General features: G+C 43.3%; 1 protein-coding gene across 5 annotated transcripts in view; it reads left to right on the forward strand.

Moving 5' to 3' along the window:
- PCDH1 (protocadherin 1) overlaps nt 1–24,187 on the forward strand; it is a 236,786-nt gene that overhangs the window by 147,107 nt on the left and 65,492 nt on the right. For 4 of the 5 annotated variants that reach the window (XM_029583680.1, XM_029583683.1, XM_029583681.1 and 1 more), the window contains exon 4: nt 18,035–18,254. The exons of the other annotated variant lie outside the window; for it this stretch is intronic. In XM_029583680.1, the coding sequence (XP_029439540.1) occupies nt 18,035–18,254 (220 nt within the window). The remainder of the gene's footprint in view (nt 1–18,034; nt 18,255–24,187) is intronic. 5 annotated transcript variants of the gene reach the window in all.

Consider the following 24,187-nt stretch of genomic DNA (forward strand, 5'->3'; position numbering starts at 1 on the left):
TGCTATTTTGACCTTGGCCAAGTCATTTCACCCTTCATTGCCTCAGGTGCAAACTCTAATTGTAAGCCCTCTAAGAACTGGGAAATACCTACTGTACCTGAATCTAACTCACCCTGAGCTCTAAATGAAACAGCATGAGCTAAATCTAAAAAAAAAAAAAAAAGTAATTGGATTTGTGGCACCGAGTTCATATCCATGCATATAAGATCATACATTAACAGTGTTATGCATCAAAAATGTTATACATTCCCATGCAAGTACACATAAACGAGTTTGTAGGAATATGCATATGATTAGACATAATGTACGAGGAAAAGTAAATATATTGCATATGTGAGCAGACACAAGCATGAGTGTGCTCACATGGTATGGGGATCTTACCATAACATGAAAATCCTGCAAGCACATGGGCCACTCCAAGCTAGCTCATGTGCAACCTGCAGGTTCCAAATGATTATTGTACAATTTGTCTTACAAATTAAAATTTGGCCAGTCTCAGTCTGTTCGCAACTCAACTTGAGTTACAAATGAAAAGGCATGAGCTAAATCTAAAAATTAATAATTAGATTTGCGGCACTGATTTTTAGTTCAGCTGCTCAAAGATTTGGCGGAGCTTTCCTTCATGGATGTGTGATGCTATGAAGCCTTGAGGTACAGTAACCATTTCTTTCTGACAGGGATTATAGTGCTATTCTGACAGGGATTATAGTGCTATTCTGGAGTTGCTGTGGTGTGAGCATTCTCCTCACAGGCCATTCTATAGAGTCAGAAAACAGCCGGAAGCTTGAGAACCAGGACAAGCTCTGAAAGCGAGACTTTCAAAAAATAATCTGCTCTTGGAAAGAAAGAACGTGTAGTAACACATACTCATTGGCGAGCAGAGTGAAGGGTGCATTTCGGACTGAACTGACCTTGGCTAATGTCCAACTGCTGCAGGTAAAATAGATATAAACTGGACTCCTAGGTGGAACCATGGTCTCCAGAAGATCAATTCTCTTGATTTGGATTCCAGTGGTCATGTTCATTTTTCCATTTATAACCTTTCTCCTCACACTTTGGTGACATTCACTGGCCGACTCTTAAGTCCTACTTATACCAGGCTCCAGAGGCTGCCATGGGCCATGTCCCTCTAGCCAACGGTTGGAGGTCTTGCTTCAGTGGGAGAGGAGTTAAATAGAAGGAGGTTCGTTCTGCCTTAGCATCAGACCCACTTGTCATAAGTGCCACTGAGCAGGTGTGGGACAGATTGCAAATAGTTTACAGGTGGGGGGAGGCAAATCGGGCCAAACCCAGGGTATGTAACTTGCAGGATTGATGGTGTAGGAACGAAGGGATAGGCAGGCGCTAAGGAGAGCTTTTTTTGCATTACTGCCAATAAATTCCTCCTTAAATTCAAAATTAGGATGTTGGACTAGAAGGTTCATGGCAACGTTGAGAGGAATATTTTTTTTTCTTTGCACAAATGCCCCATATTATACTCGTTTCTATCTGGGCCCATATATGTTTAGGGAACTATGTAATTGTCGCATTTGAAGTAAAATGTACAAATTCATAGATGACTTTGTAACTTGCATCCACTGTGGCTCAAGAAACTGTTATAGTTTGTGTGCCTCTATTTGTTTTATCAACAGAAAATTGTCCATTACAGATATTTGAGCAGGTTGCCTGTCATAGGTGATTGGCAGCTTTTTAACTAATGGAAACTGTATTTTTTTTTTTCAAATCCTTGTCCAAGCGAATAAGCTGCTTTCTGATTCACTAGCTGCAAATTAAGACAATGCTTATCTGTAGTTCAAAAACCAATTCCGTGACTACTAGTAAATGTGAAATTTTTTTTTTTTTGTTTCACCGCTTGAGCTGTTCTGTGGGACTGTGACATGTTTATGAAAGATTTTATCCACAGGTACAGAGTGGGAGGAAATAGTGAACCAGGCCCTTTATAATTAATTGTGTTTGGAAGGTTACATGTTTTATCTGGGTGGCTTGATTTTCAAACGTAAACAATATCGCTGAAAAACTGGCGAGGTTAACTAGCTCCAGACAACTCTTTGCTTGAATATAGCTTTTGAAACAGTAACTCTGTTATTAAATTTCAAAACAGTTTATTTTAGAATATTTTATCTTAGCATTGCTGGTTTCCTTTTAATGAAAGGCTCAAGATGGCAGCCAGACAGCAAACTTGTAGAAGAACATTTAAAAAAAATATGTGGTTTATTTGCGGCTCCTCTAGAATGTTATAGCTTGGGAAACATTTTGGATTGTTTCTAGCTTGGTCTGTGTTTTCACTAGAATAATTGTCTCCGCCCTTGTTAGGAATAAAAAGAACTTGAATTGTGTAGCAGCTTTCATTCAAAGAAGACCTTAAAGTGCTTTACAATTTAATAATATAGAGGGTTTCCTTCTTTTACCTTGTTTTTCCAAAAGCTGGAAAAATATCCCTCCATCCAGGCTGATGTATATCACTGGTGGGAAGAGTCAGGAGGATCCTTGTAGTTCCGAGGGAATACTGAGTTACTGTTGTCTATGCAGCGATCTGCTGTTGGATCCCACTGTAGGCCCCTGGGTGGGAGAACCCTGGAATTGAACCCAAAAGCTCACAACTCCAGTTTTAGGACACCCCCCCCCCCCCCCCACTTGAAGAGTTCTCACATTTTTTATACATCTCTCTGAAAGCCCAGGATCCCCCTGTTGCGGGAAAGCTCAGCTCCAAGGCCCTTTCACATTGTCTATGCCCCAATTTCTTTTTCTGCACCTTGTAAACAGCACTGACGATCTCTTCACTTAGCAGCTATAATCATGCTGGCTATATTAGTAAACTTAATTTGAATTCCAAATTCATTTTACTGATAGACTGTAAAATTGAATGGATTGTTCTTAACAACTCTAACTGAAGATTGTTCAATTGATCTTCACAATATAAAACTTAATAAATTTGTGACCATACGTTTTTCAAGCAATCCACTCTCCGGTTACTTCTGCCAATTCCTTGGGTAAATTGGCTCCTCCTCTTCCCTTAGCAATTTAGTCTCCAGATCCTCCCATGGGAATGGGAAGGAAAAAGTTATCCCCAGTTTACTTCAGCATATATTAGTCCCAATTCTCATACAACTCCTGTTGTCTTCACTATTCTGCACTCTGACACTCCTGGGTACCTTTGTCATACCTGCAATATCACCTCCCTTTTTCTGCTGACCATTCCTCTCCCTACGCAGCCAAGCATCTTTCTGGCTTTTACTGTCATTTTCTCCACCTGTTTGGCCTCCTTAAGATCATCAGATACAATTTACCCCAAGATCCTGGCTCTTCCTTTGTGTTTATCTTCGACCGAACTTCCTGAATTGCCAACGAGGGACTATGTTCTACATAACAGGGACACAACTGGATCATGAAACTTTTAACAGATGGGTTTTCCTGTGCTGGATGCCAATGCGCTACGTTCATTGCAAATTGTTATTCGATTGTAAACTGTTCCAGTGCCTCTGTTCATTTAAATGTGTTGCAATCCGCCTTGAGACAAACTTTGGGAAAAGGCAGAATATCACATGTCCATAAATAAATAAATAAGGAAATCTGTTTACTTCTAAAGTGAACAGGACCCAATGGAGAGAACAGTTGTACTATTTGAATTATAGTAATTACTTTGCAGCAGAGATTGGACTGTGCTTTGTTCTATTGTTATACATTATCTACCTCAAAATAGAGCAAGCACCTAGGCAACAGCCAGCCATTGTGTGGAAATCCAGCAGTTGTCTGGTGAATGCTATACTGTCCTTTGCACTGGAGGGACAAGAAACTTCTTCTCAGTGTGTGTTGTAGAATATTGTGTGCTCCTTATAGCATAGGAACCAACTTTTGAATTATTATTATTATGTATTCATTTGATATAGTGCAGTTGCCAGGGCATCACAGCAGTTAACAAATGAAAAACGTACATAAACCATACAGTAGTTAACACATTTGCTAGGGTTGTCCTATCAACAACATTGTCTATGATGTTTCTTGTCATTTTCCAAATTAAAAAAAATCATGAAATTTCATGTTTTCATTTCTATCGGGTTTTTTTGTGCACACCGTTTGCAAATATGGCGTACTGGTTCCCCAGAAATACATAGTAACCCAAAGGTCTCCAGAGATTCTCTGTCCTTCTCCCCTGCTGCCCCTGGAAGCGGCCAAAGTTCCCCCCAAAAGGTAATATTAACAAAAAAACACCCATTCCCATGGCGCCAGTTGCCCACTGTTCTATCATGTGACAGGGACCAAAGTTGCCATTGGGCAGTCCGTGTTGCATAATGATTTTGATACGTTTGGGGGGGGTGAGGATCGGGAGGGTGGGCAATGGTGGGTGATGTGGGGGCTAAGGTTTCAGGGCTTATCCTGCTCCACTTTCTATCTCAACTGCTCTGCTCTCCATTTCCCCTTCACCCGTCCTTTTCTGTTCCTTTCCCAACTCTCCACTCCCCGGCAGGTTCCTCTTCACCCTTCTTAGCTAGCTCCCTTCTTCTGCAGACATGGCTCACCCATCTCTTCACTACTCCCCACCCCTTGCCCTTTCTCAGCACATTAGGCTTTCCTTCATTCAGCTCACTTCATTTATGATACTCCTTCTCCATAGACTTGGATTACTTCCCTGCACTGCCCTTCCTGAGCCCAGGCACATATCACCTTTTTTTCTGTAACAGCTCATCCCCTGTAACACTTCTCATAGAATTCACAGATTCTAGGCCAGAGCCAGTCCGATGTCTGCAGAGTCTACATAAGACACTCCACCAGCTGCATGCCCTTGAGTCCTGACAGCTCAGCAGCATCTCCCCAGCTCCAGGGCCATAGCTGCACATGGTGCTTCCTGCTCTCACTTGCAAACCCCAGTGAGAGCTGATGTCTCCTGTGGGATATAACAGGGGAATGATTTCTTGTTTATTTTTTTGTGCACAAGGGGAATAGTGTTCCTCTCCATTCCCCAGTAATTCAAGCCCTGACTGCACCTCCTCTCAAAACTGGAACGGCCAAGGCGGAGCAATTTTAAGAGGTTTTCAGCCACCACAATAACTTCTGCCTTCCCCAGCCTTCCAGTAAATACCTTCTTTACTGCAGGGCTGGGAGAAATGGGCAGATGCCACCTGTTTGCATGCTTGACCCATCTTAGCTAGCATAGAAATCTTCATCAAACTTAAAAAAAACACTTCCAACCTTTTTGTTTATAGTTTGAATTAATTATAATCTCTGTTTGCACTTAGCTTTCTCTTAATTTTCTTTCTGCCTCCTCCTTCCTCTTCTTTAAACATTTATTTTCTGGTCTTCCTCTCATTATTATTATAATTTCTTCGTTTTCTTCCATATGTATCCCTCTTTATCCACTGGTTGTCTCTCCACAGCTCTTTATCTTCTTTCACTTCTGCCTACTCTCATCCCTCCCTTGTACCTTCTTCTCTCATCAAAATAGTTTGGCTCTCGCCTCTTTAATTTACTCCCATATCTTGTCTGGGTTCTTCTAGCACTTAATTTTTTTTTTTCAAACCAAAAAAAAAAATTGTGAAAAGATTAGTACTGCCAATATTTTCATATCTTTTCAACTGCAGACTTATTATTGTGTTACAGGCTTGTATTAGCCAAGGCAGATCAATAAATATGATACAATATCCTTTAATGTGCCTGATGGAGACAAATGGTAGAAACTGGCCCATGAGGTCAAGACTGTGAGAACTGGTTTAAAAAAAAAAAAAAGCAAGCAAACAATGCCTGAAAGAACATCTTCCTCCAGCTCAGCCTTAAGCCTTTTTAATGTATTATTACCTCTTGGCAGGGTGCTAAGGTTTAAATGAAGTTCCTGATTTCAGCAGAGAGAGCAGCTGTCGGAGCCCTCTGCTTAAATCCATGTTACCTATTCCTTTAAAAAGCAAGTGTGAGAGGGAGGTGTGGAAGTAGATGCACATCGCTTTTTGTAATAGCTGGTGGGGCAGGAGCTACATTTAACAGGATTCATGTGCGCACCAGGGAGTGCTGGCGCCACATCCTGACCCATGCTTCCAGGTTTACTGTAGAGGTCTTCTGCTGCTTCTAGTAAAAGAAACGCACTGCCCAACTCAGCTGCTGTTCAAAACTAAATCCTTTTACTGAATACTTTATTGCAGATGAAAAATCTCACAGTATCAATAAGGAAAACAAAGCTGGAGACTACTTCTGATACACTGCTGATGAGTGTTTGCTGTTGCTTTTCTTTAGGAAATAGCTCTGTAGGCTAGGATCTACTCCAGCCAAAGTACTTTTCCATCTGACTCTCCACAAAGAAAATCCTCTTTCTCCAAAACATCAAAGAAATCTCGCTGACAGATCAGGAGTATGGGACTAACTTGTCTCTTCTTTGAGATCTCTTCTCTGGTTCCTTGGAATATCTCAGAAATCCGCTGTTGGACACCAAGACAAATCTCCCTGATCCTAAGAGTCTGGAGCCCCATCTTTGTGTCCACCAGCCACCCTCTCAGATCGAGATAGGAAAGAAGGAACTGAACTTGAACCCTTGAGCTGAGTGGTTCATGAGTCCTTACAGAATTCTTACACCCTACCCCAGCTGCTTCTCCCTGGAAATAGATGTGAGTCCATTCTTCTGTGATGACATCTCCTCTTCTCCTGGTCCTTTCAAAAGGAAAGGCACCTCTCCTCCAACCAGCAGCATCTGAGCCCCTGGGCCCTGGAATACTCAGTAACACACCATAAGCAAACGTCTTTCTCACAAAAGCAAACCAAAAAGAGGCAGGAAGGGTGGAAAAAAATAACTTCCTCTTCTGACAACTAAATCAGTTATCACAAAACATGTGTAAAAACTACAGGGATAGGGCACTCTCTCCTTTCTTGTCCTAACTCCTCAGAGGCCTAACCCAGCAGCAAAAGATTATCTTAAACTTTCAACTGAAAATCCAAACTGAAATCCACACTCTAAGATGGTGGCAGGAATTTATAAAGGCTCTGAGCACATCATCAGCTTCTCCCAGCCAAACCTCTGCTTTACCACTCTCTCTGAATCTCCCCAGAATTTTGGTTCAGTCCTTCCTGTCATGAAACTAAAGGTTCCTTACATACAAATCTGCAATTCTAGCTGGCCCTAGTGATTCAGTGACAAATGCTGCACTCTGATATACAGAGGACCTGAGTGCAATCCCTTGTCCAGGCTAGGCCTTTCCATGGCTGGTCGGGTCTGGAGATGCTGAGGAGGTGGGAAGTTCTTGTCCATTGCTCAGTGGTATCATCTCATGCTTGGATTTTGGCTTCACATTAGCCAGCTTCCAAAGGGAGCTGCTGTTTGTGGTGCCTAGCCAGGAACTGTCGCCATGATAGCTGGGTAGAGTTAGGAGTTGAGTGAATCGTGAGGCTTCACTGTAAGAGAAGATGTGGAATTTTCCAGCAATGGGAATAGTGGGTGATCTTCGTGGGCCATCCCCATGGAGAGCATGTCTCTCTGGAGTCTATATGGGTGATTCCATGAATCACTGGGAGGAGACGTCATTCCAGGGGAGCAAGGGATCGGTGACAGGGGCTGTGGCTGTCCAGGCTCCTGGAGGAGAAAAGTCAAATTGACATCCCTCTATTGAGGGATTGGGTGTTTGCTCCCTTGCTTGGTTGGAGAGGATTCCAGGAGCGATCCTGAGAACAGTGTTTTAAGGAGTCTACTTTTCCAGGGTCAAAGGATAAGGTGGATTGTCCGCCAGACTGTTCTCATCCACCAGGTATAATGATGCTAGGTAGCTGTGGGAATAAAGGATGTCAAAGACCTGACCAGGCTACTAAGGGAGGGAGGGAGGAAGGGAAGCCGGTAGGAACCAGAAGTCGTCCCAGTTTTCCTGCAGACCATACTAACGAGGCATAAAGAACTGTAGTGGGTTTCTTTTATCTACTGAACTGTCTGAGAACTGTTTCCTAACTTTTTGTAATCTTTAGAGGTCAGTTTTCCAAGGATTTAAGTGCGTAACTTTGACCCCGATGTAGTAAGATTTAAGTAAAAATAAAAATGTGCGCTAAAGTTCAGTGTACATTTTGTTTACTCCCAATAAAAAAAAGAATTAACTCCTGATACAGTAAGCTAATGGTATACTAATGCATCCAGAGTTTAAAACAAAGCATGCTAACCCAAAAATGTGCACACAAAATGTTTTATGCAGATAAATCCCTGCTACTGGATCCCACACCTTGAACTTCAGGTTCAGCCTTGTAGATGGAGAAACTTTACTTCATCTCTGACCAGGAGTTAAATTTCCTGCTTTAAGAAAATTTGAGTTAAGCCTACTCAAACTTTCTGCACTGGGGAGTAAGAGCTAATGACTTGATTAAGATTGGATTTGCATGGAGGAGCATTTGTGCGTACAATTTCTTTTGCGTGCTGAACTTGCTAAATTGGGAGTAAAGCTGTGCCCACAACATGCAGGGCATGGGGGGTGCACAATTGTGCACCTTGCATGCGCTGAGCTGCGCTGCCCTGGTTCCCTTCCCCCTAAACTGACCTTCCCACCCCTTCCCCTAACCTTCCCCCACCCAGCCTTACTCTAACCCCCCCAATTTATTATCTTATCATTTGTGCCTGCCTGGAGGCAGGTGCAGGTTCCGCGCGCCGGCAGCCTGCCGGCACGCGATCCTCTGACATAGCGGCAAATGGCCGCTGTGTCAGTGGCCCTGCCCATGCCCCGCCTCGCCTCCTTCCCGCCCCTTTAGTAAAGCCCCGGAACTTACACGCGTCCCGGGGCTTTACGCGCGTCGCCGGGCCTTTTGAAAATAGGCCCAGCGTATGTAACCCTTTTAAAATCCGGCCCTATATATATCTACCACTGTCAGAGGGGCCATTCTAACTCAGGGTGGGTTTGGGGGGGGGGGGGGCATTACATTGGTCTTCCTAGGGCTCTACAGACCCTTGGACTAGCCCTGACAACATCAGGCTAATTTTAAAATGAGCATGTGGATGCCCATAAATGTGCGTATTGGTGCACAACAGAGATATGCTGGAATTTTAAATCATGCACACACTTGCGTGAGTACGTTTTAAAATACTTCTACCGTGTGTAAGTATGCTCCTAATTTTAAGAGGTTACTTTTGCTGGCTTTAACGTGCGCATGTCAGTGGATTTTAAAACATGGTTGTGCGAGGGACAGTCCCAGTTTTTCTAATTAGTCCACCAATTTACCAAGTCAATCTTGAGGTCATCCAGACTCTTCTGGTTCTTCATCCCCCCCAGTTGACCAGGACTCCTCACCCTCTTGTAAAAGCCCAAAAATACAAGATCTGCAGACTTTCATCTCATCGGGAGCAGCAGCAAAGTTACTCGGCTAACAAGCCATCACATGCTGCAGCCTTTTGTTTTAAAATATGGAGTTATGTGCATAAGTGTTGAACCCCTCCCCCCTTCCCGGAATGCCCCATGCCCCGCCCTTTATTTTTTGCACATGCATATACACGTGTAAATCGTGCCTTTTAAAATCTGCATTGCTTGTGCATGGCCCACATACGTGTGTATATAGGCATATTGTAGCATGAGCAGCACTTTCAGAATGGGCCCCCCCCATGTGTGTACAGCCAAGCGCACCTCATTGGAGAATCCTGATTCCAGGACTCCAGTGACTTGGCTAATGCTCTGCATTACTCAAAGATGGCCTCTTGTTTGTTTCAGGGAAGACCCTAAAGAAAGGAATATTATATTAAAAAAAAACAAAACCAAAAAAACAAAGGGGTGATGGGAGTAACAATCTCCAGTTGAGAATGAAGGCTTATGTGCAAATAGCACAATTACATGGTTATTCAGAACAGTGAATGAGTATCGGTCAATACAGATGCTGGCAACAGTGTGTAGTCACTGGAGGTGGGGGGGGGGGGGGTTCCTCGGGCAATCTTCAGACAAGAGTAGGGGTGTGCATGTGAAAAAAATGTATTTATCATTTCATTTTCCGTTTATTTCTATTTTTTCATTTATTTTAAAAGTATATTGCATTTTTTTAATACATGCTTTTTTTTTTACAATGCATGCTATTTTTGAATAGCAGATGCTAAAGCAATATGAATGATAAAATTGTTTTGTGAGTATTTTTGTTTTTCAGATGGGAAGCAACACAAAATGATATAATAAATATTGCTAATGATTTCATGTTTTAAAATGACAGCACATCCCTGGGCTCATACAGGCTCGTAAAAGCTTGCTATTTAAAAGTTAAAACTTGTTTACATTGAGGACCTGTTTTAGACCTGATAATTTTACAATTTTTATTAAGATTTAATGGTTTGAAGGGGATGCAGTTGTGAGATTGGTTTATAGAGTGTTTTATTTTACATTTTACTTAGCCATGCCATATTTAAGCCCCAGGTGGCATTCAGTTGGAGGTATAATCCCTATGATTGTGTACAATCAAAATTTTCTTGTTTTGTTTCTTCATTTTTCATGGACTCTTTTATTCGTTTTTTGTTTTGTGTGGGGGGAGGAGGTTCCATTTTTATTTGTAAATAGTGCATTCTATTTACCGAAAATAAAAAAAAAACAAACAAAAAACTCCGAAAAGGTTTTCCTCTCTCAATTTTGGTTCGTTTTAAATGAACCAAAAATGAACTCGTTAATTCCATTTTACCATTCGTTTCAAATGAAGTTCCATTCCTAATAAACTCTTCCACAACTTTCCCCCTCTCACTACTGAACAGAGGGTTCAACAAGCAGCCTTAAAACAGAGTGCCTTCTAGTCATAGGTGCCCTTGGAAGGTTTCTTGGAGGAGAAGTCCATTACCTGCTATTAAGTTCATTTAGAAAATAGCCACTGCCATTAGCAATGGTTACATGGAATAGACTTAGTTTTTGGGTACTTGCCAGGTTCTTATGGCCTGGATTGGCCACTGTTGGAAACAGGATGCTGGGCTTGATGGACTCTTGGTCTGACCCAGTATGGCATTTTCTTATGTTCTTATGTTCAGTAGAGAATGCTTTGAAAAGAGTCTATGCCATTCCCCACGCTTTTCCTTTTTAATCTAATTTTCTATAGGGAAACTGGCTGTCCCTAATAACTTTTGAACTGTTCACCCAGTTGCTTCAGCTTTATGCCAAAGATGATAAAGTGTCGTTTGACACTTCCTGCCTCTTCTGCTCTCCAACTCACATTTTTCTTAGGTCCTTAACACCCCCAACACTTATATTTTTATTTTCTATAAGAAAATGAGCCAGTTCGGTTCCATTGAAATCTCAGGGATGTCACAGCACATTGTATTGTCATTGAACATATTGGAATCTACAAACTATTGGTTGACACTGAACTCATTCAAAGCTATGCTGCTATTGGCTGGTGTCTGTGGTCTAATTTTCTATAGGGCAAAACCCATTCCTAATACTTAATATTTATTAATGCAAAGAAATTCCCATAACGAATATTGTCATAACCATGTGCAAATTTCTGTCCTAGAGAAGGAAACTAGGCATCATGAGATGTTTCCATGTTTTCTTGTTTTAATTTGAGCTCTTCTGAGGAAAAGTGATGTTAATTGTTGAATACAATTTGTTTGGCTCTTGGTTTTTGTAACTAGAAGCTGTAGTGTATTTCTTGCTTTGAAAGTATCTGAGTGCCAAAAACTACTTGAGTGAAAGCAGTACTAACATACAATTAGAAAATCCATTTGCCACAAAGTCACTATTGTCTAAAACCAGAAACGTTTGTTCTCCTACAATCATGTAGGCCATCAGTTTTCCTGCAGGTGCATAAAATATTGCTGCTACCCTATTGGTCTAATGGTGAAGAAAATATATGGGGCAAATTGCACTTTTGTGTATCTCTTTGTATGCATCAGTGTGATGATGCCTGTATGAGGTTCCGTGAAGAAGTGGTCAAAACTCCATCCCGCGGTTTACTATGCAGATAGCGGTGGGAGTGCCAGGCAGGCCTAACGCAATCTTCTTAGCACAGCTGCAAATAAACTGGACATCTAGAAGTGGCTAAGTAGTGGGATCTCTCCTGAGAAATGACCTAAAAATAATGATCTTAATACTTTATGATCCCTTAATTAAGGGATTATAAAGTATTAAGATCTTCACTAAGGCGTACTCTTAGTGTCCATCACCAAAGTATACTCATAGTGCTTCTCAACACTATCCTTGTTGCTGCCTGTATTCTCTCCCCTTCCCCTCAACCTGTTTTCTCCTTTCCCCTCCTCCCAGCCTACCCTCAGTCCCTTGTAATTCTCCTCTCTCCTCCTTTCTCTCAATCCACTTTCCCACGCCCCTACCCCCTATTGATCCTTCAATTCTAAATTCATAACCGCGCATATAATGTCTATCTCTCACAGTCGCAATTATCTTGTAAATTCACTTATGTCATTATTTATATATTCACACTAATGTATATCTTGTAAATAAATCCCTGTAACCTATGCAATTTTGCCTTCCCCTCCCCTTCCCCCCTCCCCCCTTCCCTCTTCCTCCCAATCTTTCCTTCTTGCTACTGCTCCCAAACATTTCTCCTAATGTTATCTCTGTTTAACTATAACTCCTATTTAAGTTTCTATATTAAGCCTCATTGCTAACTTGAAGTTTTAATCACTGTTTTCTTATAAGTTCTATGTAAAGCCTTTGTTTGCTGATTTTGAAGTTTTACTGTAAACCGATCTGATGTTCCTTACGAAGTTCGGTATATAAAAGCCACAAATAAATAAATAATTATGACGTGTGAACAATGTTAACACTTTTCACAGTTATATCTGCAGGGTGAAAAATGTAGGCTTTTCTCCGGCCTTGTGTGCTTGTCTTCACCTATCACATGGTGTCCTGCATCTCCCCTCTGTTCCGTGGGTGGTTCTACAGTGCCTTTTCCCTTTCTCTCTCTCCATTTTCCCCACCTTCCCATAGCATTACATGAGTGCGCATTTACCACAGGTGGGGAAAGTGAGTAACATGTTCCATGTATCACTGCATTCACAGATGCATGGGGAAAATCTAGTGCTTGTATATGAAGGAAGTCCTGTATTCTGAGACGAGGGCCACTGACCGGTAGAAGGCGTGCCCTGACCAAAATAAGCGGTGACCTGGGCATGCCAACAGGCCATGGGAGCCGTACAAATGAGTCGCACATTTTGTTATCATTAGGGAAATAGAGGGAGAAAGTGGGGTGGTGGTGGTTCTCCATGTGATTTGTCACTGTCCAGCTGCTGAGAAAGGAGTGAGAGGTGCTGAAGCCACCTGGTGTGGTCACAGAGCCCATTTCAATAACCTGCTTTGCCAGCAGAGTTCAAAGCGGCTAACAAAATATAACACTTTAATTCTGTAACTCGTAAGAAATGAAATAATATTAACGGGGTGGGGCATTTCATCCATCTTTTTTTCCCGGGCCTTCTACTTGCTGCAAATAGAGCTTTTGCTGTAAGTGGGACTTGCTTTAAGTTTGTTGTTTCCCACCCCCGGATATAGTAGAATCATAGCTTATTTGTGATTTAAAAAAACAAAACAAAAAGAAACAACCGTTTTGGAGCGATTCCATGTTGTGAATGGTCCTAGATGACGTATGTTTGGGGGAAACTATAGGCAGGTAAGACCATCAGCGATAGTCCTTTCGTTGCCCAAGCGAGCAAGAGCCTGCCTTGGTTACGGAAATAGATTGAAGCGAAGCTCTTGCCCGGCATGACGTTTCCTTCTGGCAGCCGTGGCCATCGCTGCTGGAGGCTGGCTCCCTTTAGATGACCTTTGCAACCTCTGCTGGGCACAGAACCAGGATGCACATGTTGAACGGAAACGGTGGTGGTGGGGGGGAGATTGTAATGTGAATTAGCCATCACTGGGTCTCCTCCTCACGTTCCCCTCTTCTCCTGCCCAAAATGCACATTTTTGGGGGGAAGGGCGTCTTCTGATATTGACGCATTGTGAGTAGTCTGGGAGGCTCAGACTTTGGGAAGCACGTAAGAAGCAATTTCATTCCCCACCACACTAGCCCCATCCTACCTCATCCTCTGGAGAAGCTTTTTTTTTGCCTGTAAGGATTTTATTTCATTTTCCACTTGAGAGCTTCTCTGACTAGGCTGTGAATATTCCCAGTGAGTGGCTTTTGAAAACTTGTCTTTTTTTTTTCCCCGTGAGGGGGAGGGGGGCCTGTTGGCAGCTGCCTCGCCAAGGGTGAAAGAACAGTGGTGGCTGATGCTTGGGGAGTTGCGGAGGGGGTGAGAGCAACGGTCATTGTAGGGGAAGGGGGGATGAAGCTCTTGAACAGACTAATTAATTTGGTAGAATTCATTCTTAATGGGGGTTTATTATTTGACACTTCCTTTTGAAAAGCACCACAAAATAGACCACATCCTTCCCGTTTTTAATGGAACCAGGGAGTGAGTACAAGAGCGAGAGAGGAGAAAAAAAAAAAGTCCTTTCATTTCCTGAGTCTACTTTTTCTGTAATTGAAGTCTTGATATCTTGTAAGAGCATTTCATTTCTTGAGCCAACCCTTCTCTGTTGTAAGCATCAGGGTCTGGGCTTGAGGATGCCGGGCTTGGTCCAACTTGAGTGCGTTGCATGGTTTAAGTAACCCAATTTATTGTCCGGGGATCCTCCATGTAGGGAGTCCCTGCCAAAGCGTGCACTGCGCAGGAGTCGGCACCATTGCACGCTACCTGTTGTGTTTGTAGAGGCTGAGCCGAGTTATCCTTGAGAGTCAAACCCCCCCCCCCAAAAAAAAAAAAACAGAAGGGGGGAAAAAAAGAAAACTCATTATCCGAGGAAAGGCCCCAAAAGAGCCATGGCTAGCTGGAGCAGGGTGACTTTTAAATTAATGAATTGTATTAAATGCAGAAAACGAGGGCAAAGGCCAGTGAGAATCTACAGGTGAAAGAGTGGTGCGCAGCAACGGAAAAAATAAAGTGGCAGAAACTGTTTTCCCACTTTGGGAAGCTAAAAACGTAGTATGACAAATAACCCAATAAACACTGGGGAGTCTACAGGGACCTACCTAATGGGTAGGCTTCGCTATGCTTAAACTTTTGTACTGTCCTTTTTAGAAGGAAATAATTAAGGCATTTAGTCTTGTACCGTGTGAAATGTAAACTGTACTCTGTGATGGCAGCCCTCCCCAAAACTTCATGTTGGTGAGGCAGAACGTTTTAGAAGGGATGAATTCCCTGTTTTACCGCCACGAAGGAGACTGCCGGGGAGATAAAAGAACTTTCTTTGAGTTTACAGCTGTAAATACGTAACACCAAACAAATCATGTAGGTGTTTTTTTTTTAGCCGCTAACTTCTGGCAAACACATGCATAGGTCATTGTGACCTGAATGCGTGCTGCACAAGAGCCAGCTTTTGGAAATGATTGGGGGGGTGCTGTCCTCAGCGCAAATCACAGCGCCCCCAGCAAAAAAAGAAAAAAAAAACAAAAAACCAACCCAGAACCCAGTGGGTTGTGAGTGTGACTGCCCAGCCCTGTATATTTACAAGTCCAAAGGAGGAGCAGGTAATGTGGACATGGGAAAGACTCGTGTGGCCAAACCAAGAGTCCCACAATGTATTCTTCTCCCCAATCCCAGCTCATCCCCACCCCCACCCCCACCCCCCACAACAACCCATCCACATTCTCCTTTACCCTCTCCTGCCACCACCACACTCTCGCAACCTCCATTTTCTTTCATTCTCCTAATCTCCTCTTCTCTCTCCCCTCCTTACTCCCTCTGCACTCTTAATTCTCCCTCTCCTGCATGGGCATAGTTTTAATTTTATATTTGAGAAAGGGATATAATTACCCCTCTTCCATCTCCTCTCACTTCATCCCCTTAGAATGCTCTGCTCCCCATTTCCCACTGAACCCCCCTCCCAGTTTCTCTTCTCACCCCTCCTCAGCCGGCTGCCCTCCTCTGCAGGCTTGGTTTATCCACCTGATTTTATTCCCACCCCTCAGCAGCAGGGTAGGCTTCCCTTCAGTGGCAGGTTCGGCTCGGCTCTGTCTGTGAAAAAATTCAGAGGTATGCGCCCCGTCCTGGAAATGCCCATGCCCTGCCCAGTCCCTGCCCCTTTCCCGCCTCCTTATTCTCGACGCATGCGAATATATACGCCCGTACTTCGCGGCTTCTTAAAATTTGCACGTATGCAGCTGTTTTTTGCGCGAGCAAGCCTTTTAAAATCTACCTCTGTTTATTATTGTTTTGTCAACCTCATCGATGATTCTTAGGATTATGTGGAAAATCAAGGAAGTAAAGTAGAGACACAGTCTACTACCGTTAACGCTGGGTTCGGTTGCTCCTGGGGAGAGGTATTCTAATAGTACCAAGGCTGTTTCTTCACCAAATTAATCTGGAGAGTTTATATAGTGCAATAATATGCTTTGGGCTGTGTAAACTCAGTGTATACTAATCTACCACTGTTGACATACTACTACTGGAAGTAGAATACGTTGAAATGTCTCATCTTTAGGAATGAATACACACTAAAGAGCACTGCATTCATGCTGCCAAAAGCTTGGTAGATTGAATGCTAAGGAGGTGAGCGTGGTTTGAACAATATTTGAACACTTAGCTTGAGTGGTTTGTATAGGTCAGAATTTGCTGTGAAATCTGAATTGACAGAACCTGGGCAGAAATAATACCCGCTTCGGTGAGGATCAACAATTTTTTATTTTGGTAAGATAACTGAAACCGTTGCCATACACACCCTAATAGATGATGAGTGTACCTTGGCTAAATTTCATTTAAATACAGGTTTGAGGCAGGTATTAGGCACAGAGACTAAACTGGTGTATCACTATTACACGACAAAACAAAGGATGCAGTGGCTGAGATATTTTGTATTTTTTTCAGTATTGCAGGCTACTTAAGGTACATTCAAACTTGAACATTGAGGTCTACCGAGACGCTTTTTATGTACTTATCTCATTATATATATGATGAGGTTAGAGAGGACAAAACTTAGAGCGTACTCATGCATGGCCTCTAAAGCATGGATTGCTCTTCCCAGAGAGGCAAGATTAGAAGATTTTAGGTATCATATAAACATCTGGGCTTTTAAATTTAGCATCTATAGTTTGAACTGTTCTTTCATTCAAGTTTTATACCAATGATCTTAATGCTGTTATTTTTTGTTGCTGTTGTTTTTGGTTTTGATGGCTTGCTCTGTAGCTACATTTTATTATGATTTTTGCTAATGTATTTTATGGAATTGTTTATTGTTTTAATGACATTGTAAATTTGCATTGAGCATTTATGGAAAGGTGATATATAAATATTAAAATTACTTTAAAAATGTATAAAATGCCTCTCTAGTATTAGTAGCTATTTAGATTATTACAAAGCATTAGACATGGGAAGGGAGAGGTGCTGGGTGTGAACTGTGGTGGGGATTTTGTATGCTCATCTGCCCAAGATGGTAGAGTACAAATAAGGGAAATGCCAAAACTGCCCTTAATAAGGAAAAATAACTTACTAGCGCTTATGCGCTATGGATAGTAGTTGGGATATATCCTCACATTGTGGGTAGGAATAAGTGGGGCAGACAGGATGGGCTAATTGATCTTCTGCTGTCAAGACAAGAGAGAGACAATGTGTTTCAGAGTGCATCTGCGTATTCGTAGTGGCCTGGAATAGAGTCAATTATGGGTAAAAAGCCAGGGAAGATGAAGAAGAGAATAAGGCTTTGTTTTGGATCAGAGGAGCTAGAGACTTCAAGAAGGTGTAACTGGAATCAATTGACTGTATATTCAGGCTCTGAGCATTACAGTCTACCAGTAAATATGCCAGGAAGCTCCTAGAGCAAAATTGTTCGGAGTACAGCAAGAGGCTACTGAAATACACTATGCATCTAAGGGAAGATGGGTTTATTTTGCTGTTAAATGTACTAGAAGCCTTCAAACCAAAGGAGGAAAGGCAGATTAATATCCCAGTGAAATGTACCCAGACGTCTGTTCTTAAGACACCAATAAATATCTCAATATAAGTACGAGATTGGTTGCAGCCCTGTGCCTTTTTGAGAGGTTATGCTTTTTTTGTTTTTTCTTTTAAATCTTTTTTAGAGCATTGGAAATGTCCAAGTTTACCAACATTTTTTTTCTTTTTTTTTTTTTTTTTTTTGTGAAGTTACCTCATCGTCGAGTGACGTTCTCCACATCCAATCAGGCTCAAGAACTACAGGATCCCTCCCAGCACAGTTACTACGATAGTGGATTGGAGGAGTCTGAGACTCCCAGCAGCAAGTCTTCATCAGGGCCCCGGATCGGGCCCTTGGCTCTCCCAGAGGACCACTACGAACGCACCACCCCTGATGGCAGCATTGGTGAGATGGAGCACCCTGAAAATGGTAAGGGAGAGATTTACTCCTTCTTGCCCCATGTAACTCTCCTTGGGCTGGATGTACTAAGGGTTTTCAGCCATTTTTTCCTGGCTATTGGGAAAAACTCCTGACGTAGCATATTTTAGCCCCTTGTGTATTGACACCGTCCTTTGTACAAGGTGTTTTCCTGATGAATGATTTAAAGTTCATTCCGCTCTGTCAGTTTTTCAATCGGATATGTTCTACTCCTCCCTCTGATCTGTTATCTTGGCTTGGGGGTGTACTCCTTGCCTTGGAAGCACAGATTATTAATTCTAACAAGAAATGTTAGAGTAATCTAAAGGGTGTTCTGCTCATATGATTCATTTGGAATCATTGTACAGTCTATTTCGGGCTAAGCAAAGGCACTCAGCTAATTGTGTAGGTATTGGATTCGGAGTTGGTGATGGTGATGGGAAGATCTCCTAGAATGTGTTCCTTCCATATTATAACCAGTTGTGAGTGACTGAAGAATAAATTCCCTTAAAGGCCATCATCTAAAACAGTAAATCCCCAAATGACAGTGAATTGGCGAAATGATACATGTGCTAATTAGAAGTCAGAGACCCTGAAATCTACCTGCGTAATGTTGAGGTGGGGGGTAGCATGACCGGAGGGGTTGGAACTAAGAATGGGATCCCTAGGCAGCGAGTACGTGTGCATGTGTTGTTTTATGCATGTGGGAAATATTGCTGCAGGTGTTCTGCTTAATCCAATGTACCAAAGCCTTGGGTCTACAGAGAAAAGGAAGGACTACTCATTGGGTTCTGTGTAGTAAAGGTTTCCTCCCATTTTGTGGCTATGGGAAAATTCCTTGGTGTATATAGGGGCATCTGAAAGCAAATATCTGGTTCTCACTTATTATTACTAGTCTTAACCCATGTAGTCCAGACTGCAGTGATTAGCACAAATGAATGCTGCTATTCTCAGCTGAAATGCCCCTCACTTCACTGGGAAGTAGGGGAGCTACCCTCCCTCCCCTCGTTTCCCGTAGCAAGCTGCCACAGGGCAAGAAGATGGACTCGCTTCCCATTTATATTGCTAGCAGCTTCCGGGAGGAAAAATTAGGTGATAACTCACTTTCTTTTTGTCTTAAAGAAGCAGGGGTTAGAATGGCGTAGAATGATGGAATGCATCAACAGCAACACAATGTTCCTTACCTATCTAGCCTGTCGCATGGCTGTACAATAGAATTTTTTCCTTTGCTAGTGGAGGGGGGGGGGGCAGACGGGGTGCGCTTATGCAGCCGCTCAACGAATTTAAGTCCAGGATTTTCAATGTTAACCCTTTCCTCCGGGCTCACCTCGGTTAGTGTTCTGCACAACAGGTGAGATTCATGAGCTTTTACTTTCTCAGTTGATTTTCTTGGGGAGGTGGGATGTGGGGGGGGGGGGGGGGATAGAGACGAGATGGAAAGAAATAGAATAATACAGACGTGGCATAGTCTTTCCTTCTCTCTCTCTCACTCTCAGGATGTGACTGCGACTCCTCAGCTACACAAGATCATCTGCACAGGCCTAATTGAATTACCATCTCCTTACCATGGGCAGTTAATTTCATTTCTAAGAGATTCGACTCCAGAAAGCAGAGCAATTCTGCTGGCCCTGTGGAGCTGCTCTCTGTTTTGCTTGGGCACTAAGTGCCTTGTATTAGCTGCTCTTTTTTTTTTTTTTTTCATTTTCCAGTTTCCTGTTATCTCAAGCTAATTGAATAATGTACAATATTGAGGGGGTATTAGTGAGACTGAGCTAAACTCCTAAGTATGGCCGCTTGTCTTCTTTAGACTATAGACAGTATCTTCCCCCCTCTCTGCTCTCTCATTGTTTCCTCTCTTAACTCTTTCTACCCCAGTTCCTTCATGCACACCCTTCCCAGCCTGGATCCTCTTGGTTTTTTTCTGTATTCTTTTGACGTTTTCCCATCGAATGCTCATCTTTTTTTCACCCTTCTTCTGTTTTCTGCTACTGATTCTCCCCATTTGTTGCAATAATGATAGGGGCTACGTTGCAGTACCTTTGGCCTCCCCCAAGCCAGCAGCCCCCCCCCCCTCACACTTCACTGGCAGAAGTCACACGTTGCCCTTCGGGGGCTACGAGTCACTGGTAGACATGATTCATCTTTTATCTTCTGAAAGTGGGGGTGGCTGATGCGTCCTGCTGTGGGTAATTGCCTTGGTGTGTGTATGCGGGTGGGGAGGGGGGGAGGGGAGAGAGCAGCTGCTGTTGCCCTTAGGGATATATATATATATATTTTTTTTTTAAAATAAAGATTAGTGTCCTAGTTCTCTTCCGTCACTGCTGGCCTGCTGAACCTGCAATAACTGCAAGTCCCCTGCTTCCAGTCGCGAGGAGCTCATCCATAGGGTTGGAGGATGGGAGAGAGAATAGAGAGGGGGAGGACTCGTGGGATCAATTGAACTCCCTTATTTAGCCATGTGTATTCGTACTAAGTTTTAATCAACCTTGATTTTTTTTTTTTTTTTTTTAATGAGCCCTGGTCCCTCTGGCATCTCCTGGTGCCTATGTACCTGCATCCATCTCTTTGGCTAAAAGCATTTCTAAATCATAGTACTGGCAGTGATTCATGTGGGCTACCGCATGCCCTGAGATTTTGTTCTCGGTGATTAACTTGCGCGGGGTAGGGGCTGAGGGGGGGGGGGGGAGCCCAGGTTTCAGTCTGATGAGCCTTTGCCATGTTGCCTTGGCATTCCAGACCGTGACGTCTGCCCCGCCACAGATCTTAAACTCGGCTTTCAGTAAGGAATCATCGCTCGGGCTGTGTTTATCAGCAAGGCTCCAGAGTCCCTGGGAGCTGACGTCTGTGCCAAAAAAAAAAAAAAAAGATAGTCTCTGCAAACTGCAGCCAGGATAAAGCAGCTGTACCCACAAAGACTGTATTCCAGCCAGCGTGATCTTCAGAACCCTAATTTGGACTAAGGCTTTGAACAACCCTGCCCTTAGGTAGGTTAGAAGGTTTTGCCCGTAGAGGAACATTGAGAGGTCAGGGAAGAGTCTGCCTGTGATGTGATGGTTTCCATGAAATAGACTAATGATGATAGTGGTTCTGAAACTTAAGCTTTAGACTCTCGGGGATGGCTGGGGATAGCCAGCATCAGTCAGCACCAGCCACACATCGCTTTCACGTTTATTATTTATTGATTGGCATTTGCTGTTCCGCTTTTTACCGTGAACGGCCTCAAAGCACGTTACAATAAATGTAAAATAATGTTACATCAACAAACGGTACTGGTTGAAGATCCATATATTTAAAGTCAGATTCACAGTTAGGTTCTTTCGTTGTTGCTGTAGAAATGGGAATACTTCTGTCGTAACTAGGTTGTTGGACAGGAAGTCTCTGTTGGGAATGCTTCCCTGGAAGTGAGGCAGCTGGGCGCCAAGCGTAGGGATAATGGAGGTGCGTAATGGCCAAAGACCCGGGCTGGTGCAGGACAGTCTACCAGAGGCCGGGGGGGGGGGGGAAGTAGAACCAGTTTGGTTGATCCGATTTCTCTTTTGGGGCATAAGGGAGAAGGAGCTGTGGGAGGAATTCTGGGGCTTGTTTGTTCATGCACTTGAAGATGCGGCAGAGTGTTTTGAATTTGATCCTGTTCTCTACTGGGAGCCACTGTGGCTGAGATAGAACAGGTTGTATGTGGTCAGACGGTTTTGCTCTTACTGGGATTCTCGCCGCTGCATTGTGTAGGAGCTGGAGGTGGTTTTTTTGAATTGTACAGGGAGATGCCATTGAATAGTCTATTCTGCTGGTGATTTGTGCATGGGTTACTGTAGCCAGATTGCGCTTATCTAGGTGGTTCCGTAGTTGGCGGATCTGACACAGGTGCATGAATGATGTTTTTACTACTTTGGAGATGTGTATTTCCATACTGAGGTTTTGATCAAGTAGGACCTCTAAGCTTTATACTTATTCTTTGGGATGTAGCGGTGTGTGGTGACTGTAAGGGATGACCTTGGTGGCTAATCCAGAAAAGTTCCAATTTAGAGGGGTTCAATTTGAGTTTCTGGTTGCTGAGCCATCGTGCCTCTGACGTAAGACAATCAGTGAGATTTGAAATGGAGGGTGCTTGCTTGTTCAGTTCCGATTTTGTCATCCGCCAAAAGATGGCACTCGATGTTGAAGGCCTGAATGAGGTTGCATATTGGACAGATGTAAAGCTTAAAAAGAACTGGGGAGAGGACTGAGCCTTGGGGGCTCCATGCATAAGAGCCTGAGGTTTTGAGGGTTAATTCTGTTACAGGCTGTGACATACTGGCATCATGCTCCATAATTAATCTTAATGAGATTTCTCTGTTATATAGATCAGAATTTCTTCCTTTCAGCTATAGAATCTCCCTCAGCAGTAGAAGTGAGGGCATGTTTTTTTTAGCTTAAGCTGTGAAGCTTGTTTTTTAATATAAATATATATATTTAATTTAATATAATATGATTATTATATATATATATTTATTTCTTTTTTAATATAAATATTGCTTTCCTAGTTCTGCATTGGCACAGATCGCACACAGACACAATCTCTCCCAGGCCTGCAGAGCCTGCCTAGTGATGCACTTTTGGTTAGTTGTGGAAGCAGTGCAGGGTTGAGTCAAGACAGCCCGTAAAGTGTATATTGGCCAAAAGAGGGCGGGATGAAGCATGAGGAAAGGAGGAGGTCAGTGTGGTATTTTTTTTTTTTTTTTTTTTTGCAGTGACGAGCTGCTAAAGGCACGCTTCTGTTGATTTATCATCTGAGAGGGAGCTGTAACCTGAGCAGGGAAATACATGGGAGGAAAAATCACCTCTCCCCTCCCCTCCCCTGCAAAGACTGATTATTTTCTGCTTGCTAGGTTGACCTTGCTGTTGCTCTGCTTCCAGCTGTCAGGCACAGTGGGAGCGCTCGGCTCCTCTCTGAATGTCTGCGGTGCTACCTCCTGTGGTAACGTTATCCCAGACTTTTGTACTCTGTTCTCTGGAGATTCAGCCGGTAGATCAGGTTGAACTGTCGGTGCACTCTTTTCGCAATCAGCCTCAAGAAACTTTTATCAGCCTGACAAGTTTGTACGTGTTGCCAAAATAATGCGGAGTGGCACAGGAAAAGAACTGCAAAGTACAAAAGAGAAGATAATTACAAAGTTTGGATGGTGATCAGTATATTCTGTCCTGTCTGTCTCTCTACCTCTCAGAAAGTTAAGAGTAAAAAAGGAGTAACAGGAGGGCTTCTTGTGGTGTTTGCCAGCCTTTGAGCTGAGGTGCTGTCTGAATTTGTATTTCCTGCTGTGATGCGATTGACTCTGCTCCCCACTGCAGAGGGCACTGTTCACAGGTTCCAGGTGGGAAGCTGAGCCAAATTCACAGTGCACTTTACCATGGTCCAGAGGGAGCTGTGGTGTGTGGCCCCTGGCAGACCTGCATTCATACACAGGCACGCTCGGCCCTGGCTCTGGGATGGCAGCTTGAGCTAAAGATTTGCTGCCACCCTGATGCTCGAGGCAGGCACAGCCTGCACTACATGCCCCCTCCAGATCTGGCCTGCTGGGGCTAAAGCCTATAGCTTCCTTCTGTGCAACCTCCTCCCTGCCCCTATCCCAGGGCCAAAGACTAGTTATGCTTCTCGACCCTCTAATCCTTTTGCCTCTACCTCTCCCATCATTGCTGATCCGAGTCAGCAGGAGAAGATGGTGAGCAGCAGTCCCTCAGGTTGCATCCTCCTCCTCTACTATTTGGGTATAACTACTATTTGAGCCACACAAAGCACACTCATTCAGTTTAGTTCAAAGCACAAGTCAGACTCAGCGACAGAAGAGGAAGAGGATGCGACCCAAGGCACTGCTGCCCACTTCTGCCAGCCCATATCGTTCTGTAGCATCAAGCACCAGCCTTTTCTCTCCCATACACACCGGATGGATTATCTGCAACCATGAGTTTTC

The sequence above is a fragment of the Rhinatrema bivittatum genome, chromosome 18 (genome assembly GCF_901001135.1).
Source record: "Rhinatrema bivittatum chromosome 18, aRhiBiv1.1, whole genome shotgun sequence".
In the NCBI taxonomy this organism is placed as follows: domain Eukaryota; kingdom Metazoa; phylum Chordata; class Amphibia; order Gymnophiona; family Rhinatrematidae; genus Rhinatrema; species Rhinatrema bivittatum.